Below are 9,562 nucleotides of genomic sequence, written 5' to 3'. Positions count from 1 at the left end.
TTTTTTTACCCATGTTCTCTCATTTTTCTGACGGCTCTCTCAGATTCCTACAGCCAGCACAGCCACAGCATCTTCAGCACTGTTGGTAGCTGTTCTTGTCCCACTCAAAACAGGGCTTGGCATGAGAGTTCTTGTGCTTCTGTCAGCAGCTGACACTGGGGCCTCTTTGCATTGTGTCCAGCATGGCTCCTTAGGAGGGTACTGAATCTTCCCTTTTGTCTTGAACAGAGGTTGTCCCAGAAATGGCAGGTGATCAGCCAGCGGAGCATTCCCTGGTAAGCTTCCACCCCTTGATGTGAGGGGAAAGGGGAAGTGGGATGGAGCTTTGGTCTTTGACAGGGCCCTTTGCCCAGGGAACAGTCCTGCAGCACAAGGCTGGAAAACACTGTTTACCCTAATGGTGACTTAGTCCCTGTGCTTGGGCAGAGGGGGCACTTTAAGAGATTGGCCCCCTTCACACTAAAACCTGTTCTCCTCAGTGAGGATGATGCTGCAGATGACAACCCCGAGTCTCAGGAGATGCTTGAGGAACAGCTGGTCAGGCTGCTGACCCGAGAAGTCATGGATCTCATCAGTAAGTGCACTCAAGCTAGGTCCCCTGGGATATTCAGGTAGCTTGCCTTTGAGAGGACAACAGGAAGTTCCATTGTGCAGTAAAACTAAGGGAGCAATTAAAAACCTTCAGAAGAGAGTTTCTTCTTTTTGTTTTGTTGTTGGCATTTAGGGTTCCATGGGTTTGGCACTGTCCCTGTAGGACTGCCATGCTCTGGGATCTGGGTTCTCCCTTTCTGTGCACTTGAGCCCGATACAAGACAGCAGTTTGTGGACAGCCTGAGTGTACAGCAGTTCCATTGCTGGTAATTGCTGTGTCTCTAGCCAGACAGAAGGGAAGAGTGCCTCCCCCAAAGCAGTCTTCCTTCTTTGCATTCCCTTTCTCCCAACATCCTGTTTTCTGTCAGGGTGGCTTTGCGCAGAGGAGCTCGGGAAATTGACTCAGCACAGAGTTTACAGATCCTCAACTTTGTATCTCTTCTCTTGATTGGCCTTGTTGCCTTAGGGTGGCATTCTTCTCAGGTCATAGGCTTCAAAATGGTTTTGCACTTTCCTGGTTCTCAGTAGTTTGAGCAAGCCACCATGCAGCAGGTTCCAGTGTGGGAGGATGCTGTAGGTGAGGTGCGACAGGCTTCCAGGTTGTGCAGTATTTGGTTTTCATACTGGGCTTTCAGATTCTTCAGATACTGTGTAAGGGCTGAGGGAGCTTGAAGCAGATGTGAGTCCATCAGAGCCTGTAGGATAATCTCTGCATGTTCTGAAGTAGCATCTTCCTTTTTCTGTTTCTCTGACCTGCAACTGTTTTTGCAGCTGTTTGCTGTGTTTCCAAGAAGGGTGTTGAGCATAACAGTGCTGCTGCTGTAGATGGAGATGGTGAGTAAATGCCTTTCCTGCCCTTGGTCTGTACAAGCGCTTTTCCCATTTCTTCATGCATTTCTTGAGGGAGACACTGGCCTGTTGCTGGAAGTTCTGGGAGTGGGGGGTGGCATAGGTTTGTTAAGAAGCCTTCAGCTCTGTCATGCCCAGCGTGTCTGGGGGCCACAGAAAAACCTGGTCCGCCTGGAGCAGCTGATTCTTAAGGTACCAAAAAGAGGGTTGAGGAGAAGAGGGGGGAGTGTGCACAGTCTCCCCGAGAGCTGGAGGTAGCTAGCTGGGTGCCCTTCCTGCCTCACATAGGGTGGGTGCTTTCTGCTTGGAGAGGGATGTTCTGGCAGGCTGTGGCAGCATGACAGCTCTGTGTGCTGGCTCCCAGCGTAGCTGGTGCTGTGTCCCCCTCAGCCAGCCACGTTCACAGGGCTGCTCTCGCTCTGCTCCGCAGATGATGAGGCCATGGCCACGGAGATGACACCTCCCACCAGCGCAGAGCTCACCGAGCTTGGCAAGTGTCTGATGAAGCAAGAGGTAAGAGCCCGTGCTCTGAATTCCACCATCTTTTCTCTGTACTTTTTGTCAACGCTTGTCTGTGGTGCAGCCAGATGCTGCCACAAGGATCTAGGGTGCTGGAGCATTGCCCAGGGTGAGAATCTTCTCATGGGAACCTGGGTGGTTTTTAAGGGCCTTGTTAATGTTTGCAGAAGTCACAAAGCAAATGGGGGTTGGGATCCAGTATAACATACAGCTACAGAGTTTTAGCCCTCCTGTGGGTGAGCTTCTGGGCCTTCAGCCCCCAAGGTGCTCTGTGGCTCTGCCTCCATTCTGGGCTCTAGCCTTCATGAGGAAGAACTTCACCCAGCAGCTGCTTTTCTGTAAAATCTGCCAGAGCTGGTACAGGAGCCACAGTGTTAACACAAGTGGCTGTGGAGAGGACCTTTATCCCGATACCTCTGTACTCCTCCTCTCCTGTGGATGCCTCAGAAGCTCTTACAGAAGCTTTTGCATTGACTTGAGAGTAGCAGCTGATGGGAGTCCATGGGTGCTCTTGAGGGCCTCTTGAGGAAAGATGAAGGGAGCAGGTTTGCTTGATCCTGGTTGCTCATAGCTATGGTGGTGCACACTGAGTGCCTTTGAGCACCTTCAGCTGGAGCAGCAGCAGCGTGCAGGATTGTCAGAAGATAGCCCTGAGGAGCTCCTGCAGAGTCCCTGGATTGCTTCTTGGCTCCCTTCAGGTTTGAACCCTACAGGTGGAAAATAGTTCCTCTGACTGGTTTCCCTCTGGCTTTTTCAGGATGTTTGCACAGCAGTGCTGATCACTGCCTACACATCCCTCTGCTGGAAGGACACTTTCTCCTGCCAGAAAACCACAACCCAGCTTTGCTGGCCACTGCTCAAACAGGTACCTCTGGGAGGAAGAAAGGATTAGTTCTGGCAGGGTTGTGAGAGGAAGTTCTGAATGTAGTGAGCAGTAAGACTGCTTCACCTTTGGGCACTTTCTCCCTTGGGAAGACCATGGTGCAGCAGAAAGGGAGTCAAGTGTCAGTATTCTGCTTCCATGCTGACAGCACGTCTTTCCCAGGTGCTTCCAGGAAACCTCCTGCCTGATGCTGTGTCCTGGTTCTTCACTAGTGTGCTGAAGGGCTTACAGATACACGGGCAGCACGACGGCTGCATGGCGGCTCTTGTCCACCTGGCTTTCCAGATCTACGAGGCCTTGGTAAGAAATTCTGCTCTTAATCCAGATGGGAGGTTGGCTGGGGAGTGGTGGAAAACTGACCTCACACCCCCTTGGGTAGGGGCAGAGGAGCCGATGGCCCCCAAGGCAGATGGGGCAGCTGCTCTGGCAGAGCTGCATTAACCACGCTCCTCCCTGCAGCGCCCTCGCTACGCCGAGCTGAAGACAGTGATGGAGCAGGTCCCAGACATCCCGAGGGACTCTTTGGAGCAGTTTGACTCAAAGCTTCTCAACCTGACGCTGCAGAAGATGGCAGACAAGCGCCGGAAGGATCATTTCAAGCGCCTGATCGCAGGCTGCATTGGGGTAGGCGACCCGTTTAATTGCAGCCCCGTACCCTGCAGAAGCGACGGGTGGCCAGCCTGCCAGCCTCTCCCCAGCCCCCTCCATCCCAGCCAGGAGGCTGCTGCAGGAGGGTCTCAGGGTTTGTTCTGCCTCTCCAGCTTGGAGGTACAGTGGGGATGGCAGCACAGGCTGAGCAGCCCCTCCAGCAGCGACTTCCCCCAGAGGGGCAGGGTGTACCTTGCACAGGGGTGCCTGGGGGAGCTGGGTGTTGGAAGTGTTTGAATGAAGCTGCTAGGTGGTTGCTGGGCTTCTGTGAGGATGGTGGCATTGAATGAGAAGCTGGAGAGCTGGTGCGGTGGTGGTTACCTCAGTGCGCTGGCATTTAGGAAGGACCAGGCCTGAGGTTCCACAAAGTGCAAGCACAAGGTGCAGGCCTAGGGATTGCTCAGTCTGGGGTCTGCCTCTGATCTGAGTGGGGGGGTGAAGGCCATAACAACTGATGCCTGTCTGTCTGTCCTCTGCAGAAGCCCCTCGCAGAGCAGTTCCGCAAGGAGGTTCATATCCGGAACCTCCCATCTCTCTTCAAAAAGGTGAAGCCATCGTTGGAGACGGACGCCATCGAGAACGAGGATGGAGAGGGCCTCACTGTGCTCTTTGAACCCTGAGCCTGGGATGCTGCAGACATCTCCTCCCCTATCTTATATTTTGTCTCTCCTCATAGTAAGCACATTAGATTCTCCTTGTCATCGCCTCCACAAGCATTTGTCTGAATAAAGCCCCTTACGGGTCCTGTCCCGTTCTCCTCCCTACACTGGGATGGGGCCTGTGGTGGCATTTGAACCAGTCTATTAAGCTTTCCCCAATACCTTCCCCTCCCCTTGGTTGGATGAGCATCTTTAGACCTCTGCTTCTCTGCAAGGTGGGAGCTGAGCCCATAGGTTCTGTTAGGTAAAGCCTGGTCATCCTGTAGCCTTGGGTCACTCTTGCTCCATCTCTTCATTCCTTGGGTCTTAGGATTAAGGCAGAAGGCAGAGTAGTGGGCTAAGTGAAAAGGGGCTACCCTAATCTTCCTCTGGGTGCTAGCAGCCAGGCTTTGTGGAGAACACATCAGACACTCCTGTCATGCCTGTCAGCACTTGTCCCCAGCAGACTGGTATCTGATCAATCCGTTGCCCTCCAGGATGCTGAGCCTTGGGCTGAGGGCTGGGTGCCAGGAGGTGCCGCAGTGCTCTCGGGTCTCCCTCGAGATCAGCCTTTCTAAGGTGCAGCTGCTCTCCAGAAAGAGGCAGACGCCATCAGACATATATATATGCATACATATATATATATGATCCTACAGCTTGTTCTACCCAGAGCCAAATGGAAGGCTTTTACTTTGTGCCCAGCCTTTCTTGAACATCTCTCAGGGGGAGCAGGACAGAATTTCTTTTTTTTTTTAATTATTTTTTTCTTTTTACCACACCGTGTAGACTACAACATGGCCAGCGCAGGGTCACAAAATCTGGACCAATATCCGAAGCACCTGCAAACCAAAAGGGATCTCCTCACCCTGTTGCTGTGGAGATGATAGTAGCCTGTGTTTTTACCCAATCTGGTACTTCTCAGAGAATTGCATGGTGGAGCAGGAGGGGTGGGGTTCATGTTGCAGTTTACAGGGGGGAGCCAGGTTGGAAACTGGGTTTTATATGAGGTGGGACTCTATCAAGCCACTCCAGTCTGCAAAGCCAGTTCTTCTTCCATGACAGGTGGTTCACAAGGGTCTGTCCAGAGGAAGCTGGCAGTTCTGCCATGCAGGAGATGGAAAAGTAATAAACTGGCAGGTGGAGAAGGTGGCATCTCCACTCGGATAGACTGGACAGAAGAGCTGGAGTTGGGAGGGGTGGGAGTGCAGAAAGGAAGAGCAGGCCTTGGGAATCCACTCACCCTCTTGTCCTTGCTGTTCCACCAGCACCCCCCACTTTCCTCCTGGCCTCAAAATTTTTTAACCTCTGAGCTAACATGGCTCCTGGCCCTGGCAAAGGCTGGGTGTATTTATTTGTGTTGTGGTATTTTTAACATTCTGTGACTTCATGCTAGACACAAGGGGTTTTTTTTAAATGGTTTTTAGAACCTTTTTTGTAGGAATGTTTAAATCTGAAGCCGTCTCTGAACTGGTTGTGTTACACCTGAATGTCAGTAAAGCTATTCCAGTTTCATATATGTGGTGTCATGTTTCATTTTTAGAATGCAAGAGCAAAATTGCAGTTTGACTTATTTCTATATCACTTACAGCTGGTTTATAGTAATTCTACAACAGCCACTAGGTCCCAGTTCACAGCTTGAAGGAGTCCATGTTGTCCTAGCAAAGCTCTTTGCTGTGGCTGTTCCAAGGTATGTCCCATAAGCAGTGTGGGAGATGAGCAAAGCAGTAGCACAGGAAGGTGCAGATGCTGCTGAAGATGCACCAAGCCCTAGTGAGCTCTTGCTACACACAGCTCCTGGAATGGGAAATTAACCGTGAAGTTACACACCAGTGCTCCCAGCCTTCCTCTGAAGTGACAGGTCCTTCATCAGCTTGTCAAGAGGGACTTTCACACGCTAAGACCCTACCACATGTTGACTAACAGTAGTGCTCACCCCTGAGATTAATTTCTAACTTCTCCCAGGCTTCCCTGGGAGCAGCCAGGCCCCTGACACTTGGCCTTCACCATCTACTTCTGCTTCAAGATCAGCCCAAAGTACATGCAGTCACTGAAAGGGAGAACAGAGTAGTCCCATCTAGCACCTCCCTTACCTTGAAACAGTTGAGAAGGGACAGTCAGTCCTTACAGAGCATATTTTTAAACACCGTGCAAAAAATACAGAGAAGCCCAGTACTGTGTCATAGAATGGCTTGGGCTGGAAGGGAACAGCAAAGACCACGTAGTCCCACCAGACACCTGTCACTAGATCAGGTTGTTCAAAGTCCCAGCCAATCTGGCCTACAACACTTTCAGGGATGGAGGAACCAGAGCTTCCAAAGCTGCAATGCGCACACAGCGGCGTGCAGTGAGGAATGGCCTGTGCACCTCTGACAGCCACTGCTGAAGACAAGTCTGCCCTCTAACAGGGGCAGACATCATTACATTTTAGACAAAATCTAATGATTTTGTCTAAAATCATTGCCCTGTTGCCCCTTGTCCTATCACTACAGGCTCTGGTAAAGTCTTTCTCTGTGCCTCCTTTATATATTGCAAGGCCACAAGGTCTCCCCAGAGCCTTCTCTTCTCCAGGTGGAACAATCCCAACTCAGGGGGACTCTTTTTTTTTTTCCCAGGCCCAACAATCCCCACTCAGCCTTTCATCCTAGGAGAGGTGTCCCAGCCCTCTGACAGTACAGCCTGTTATCTACCACATTAACCACTCCAGAGCTGTCTTGAGACACCTGCAATAGTCCTGTGCCACTACAGACATTAAATCTCACTGACCTGCTGCAAAGTGCTTTTCCATACTGTCCTATTTGTCCTCTTCACACACTGCATACAATCCAAAATAAATGCTATTATTCACCTTTAGACCTGCTGCTTCTCTGGGTATTAGTCTCAACAATCTGAACAGCACAGGAGACAGCTGTAAATAAAAGCCTTTATTTTAGTGCATCCCCTCATTGATGCGCATTACCAACAGTAAACAAGCTCAGAGAGATGGTGATAGGGCTCCCAAGCCCATCTCAAACCTCTAGCCTATGGAAGAGGAGAGGAATTGCCCCTGCAAGCAGATGCAGGATACGCTTCCCAGCTACAGCACGGTCACTCCATGGGCACAGAGTCCAGCTCGTTCAGGAAACGCTGACACTTTCCCATCAGGATCTTGATGGCTTCACTCACCAGCACATCTGGAGGCAAGATACCCGTCGACTCCACTGAAACTGCACAGAGACATAAGTCAGGACAGCCACTGGGCAGCTTCAGCTACACTTGGCTCCAGCACTTCTGCCTCATCTTCCCTTCACCACAATTCTGCCAAGCCAGAGGAGAGGTTACCTCTGCCAGCAGGGAGCCCGGACACATTCTCCCCGTGCTGCCAGAGCACAACCCCCGCAGTTCCCCGCTGGAACAGGGGAATAAGTGCTGATGGTGTGGGTGGGAAGGGGGAGGCAGAGACGTAGCTATACGCCCTGGCCAGTCTCTGCTTCTTGGCACAAACCACAGCTGGGCTCTGTGTTCTGTGGAACAGGGGGCACTTACAGATGTAATGGTTTCGTACTCTCGCCAGGCGCACCAGGTTTTTCAGACCTTCATGACGGAAAACCTCTCTGCTGAACGTGTCCAGCCGTGCATTGGCTACTCTTGCCACCTTCTTTCCTACAGGGGAAAAGATGAAACGAGATGGGTGCCTGCAATAGATGGGCGTCTTGTGGTCACAGCAGGTGCTTAATTCTCAAACACAGACTCCCCCCCTCAGCAAAGGCAATGCAGCCACCAATATAAAGAGTTAGCACATCTCTAGCATGAAGCCCCCAACTGTAAGAACTGGTCTTGTTGAACAGTTCCAACCCGAACGCAAAGCTTGTTATGTGCCCCTGGGCAGGCCATAAGAAGTCTTCTCCATGTTCAGCTTCTGGAAAAAGCAAGCTCACTACTCAGTCCTAAGGACAACTGAAAAGCACTGGAAGCTGCAGCCAGCAGCTGCAGAGCTCTGTGGACAGACGACCAATGTCTCAGCATTTCAGGGAGATCTCAGTTCATCACCCAGCACATCTGCGTGTGACAGCCACTGACCCATAAAATTAGGTTCAGAATAGCACGAATGGTTGATCAGCAAGGAAACAGCACAACGTGGTTTTTGTCTCTACGAGGTTTGGCTCTAGTCTCTAATCAGTCTCTGCTAAGACTTGTGAGGAACAAGACACTTATAGCAGGCAGAAAGTACCCTTGATATTCTGGATCTCAATGACTCCAGGGGAAAAACACTTCTGCAACTTCTCAGCTGCCTCATCCTCAACAGGCTGCAGGAGAGTAATGTCAGGAAGCAGGCGATAACTAGCTGTGGCCACAGGAGAAAACTTGGCATGATCTTTACCTGTAAAGAGTAAAGAGTTAAGAGTCAAGGATGAGAGCAGGCCTCAGGGAACGAGAGCACAAGGATGCTGGGGCCTAAAGCTCCAGGGGGAAAGCCAGTTCTCCACCCGTCCCCTTCACAGAGCTGTGCCCTAGTCCAAGCACTCGCGGTTCTGCTGCCCCAGGTCACCTCTACCCACAACTCACCTATGCCCTTGACACAGTGCATGAGCACATCTATCTCCTGGCCAGGCCGCAGCAGTGCGATGAGGATGTCCTCGTGAACGGGTCGGAAGTCAGCGTCTGGAAAGAGGTCTGTCTGGTTGCCCAGGGGCACCCACGTCATGTGTTTACTGTACACTGCAAAGAGAAGCCACAAGCATCAGCCAGCTGCCGGCTCAGAGCAGGGCGCTGACCTGTACAGGACTGGTATGGCAAACTGCTGTCTTAGCAGAATGAAGGAAGGGGCTCTCTGCTTACAGGGCTGGGAGAACAAACCAAATTCTGTCTCTCAAGACAAAAAAATCAAAAAAACAGCACCTATTTTTAGGAGAGATCTTACCTTTATGATTGAAATATAATTCATTAGGATCAGATGATTCCTTGGCTGCCTGCGGGTTTCGGCTGCATTTTATTTTCAGCTGGAACTGCAGAGTATCAATTTCTGTGCCTTCTTCATCTCCTGGGAAGGGGAGAACCACATGAGTCTCTACGGAATCACACTTCTGTGAGGACACTGAGGTGCTGCAGCATGTCCAAAGGGCAACAATGAAACTGATAAAGGAAGGGTCTAGAGCACAAGTCTGTGAGGGAACTGGCATCCTTTGGCCTGGAGAAAAGGAGGCTCAGGGCAGACCCTTGTCACTCTCTACAGCTACCTGAAAGGAGGTTGTAGGGAGGTGGGGGTCAGTCTTTACTCCCAAGTAAGAAGCAACTGGACAGGAGGAAATGGCCTCAAGCTACACCAAGGAGGATTAAGTTGGATATTAGGAAAATTTTCAAGGAAAGTGTTGCAAAGCAGTGGAACAGACTGCCCAGGGAAGTGGTGGTCACCATCCCTGGAGGTATTCAGGAGACATACAGATGTGGTGCTGCGGGA

At 51.2% G+C, this 9,562-nt stretch overlaps 2 protein-coding genes across 2 annotated transcripts in view; one reads left to right on the top strand and one right to left on the bottom strand.

Annotated features, from left to right (window-relative positions):
- Positions 1-228: 228 nt before the first annotated feature.
- On the top strand, positions 229-4,232 carry XPO5 (exportin 5; the record flags this gene model as incomplete). The annotated part of the gene is made up of 8 exons (XM_008948162.1): positions 229-275; positions 480-574; positions 1,363-1,425; positions 1,871-1,953; positions 2,717-2,824; positions 3,005-3,142; positions 3,302-3,466; positions 3,970-4,232. Coding segments are annotated over 8 exons (840 nt in total), but the record flags the coding sequence as incomplete, so codon positions are not given.
- A 2,884-nt stretch (positions 4,233-7,116) lies between these two features.
- The window catches only part of POLR1C (polymerase (RNA) I polypeptide C, 30kDa), a gene marked incomplete at its 5' end in the record, with an annotated part of 3,379 nt that continues 933 nt past the window's right edge, over positions 7,117-9,562 (bottom strand). The window contains 5 exons of the mRNA XM_008948161.1: positions 7,117-7,331; positions 7,651-7,767; positions 8,336-8,485; positions 8,671-8,823; positions 9,026-9,145. Coding sequence (XP_008946409.1) covers positions 7,213-7,331; positions 7,651-7,767; positions 8,336-8,485; positions 8,671-8,823; positions 9,026-9,145 — 659 coding nt within the window. The remainder of the gene's footprint in view (positions 7,332-7,650; positions 7,768-8,335; positions 8,486-8,670; positions 8,824-9,025; positions 9,146-9,562) is intronic.

Source organism: Merops nubicus, unplaced genomic scaffold (assembly GCF_000691845.1).
Source record: "Merops nubicus isolate BGI_N331 unplaced genomic scaffold, ASM69184v1 scaffold14739, whole genome shotgun sequence".
Taxonomy (NCBI): Eukaryota; Metazoa; Chordata; class Aves; order Coraciiformes; family Meropidae; genus Merops; species Merops nubicus.
Note: the sequence above shows the minus strand (reverse complement) of the source record. Positions and strands in the feature narration are given on the sequence as shown.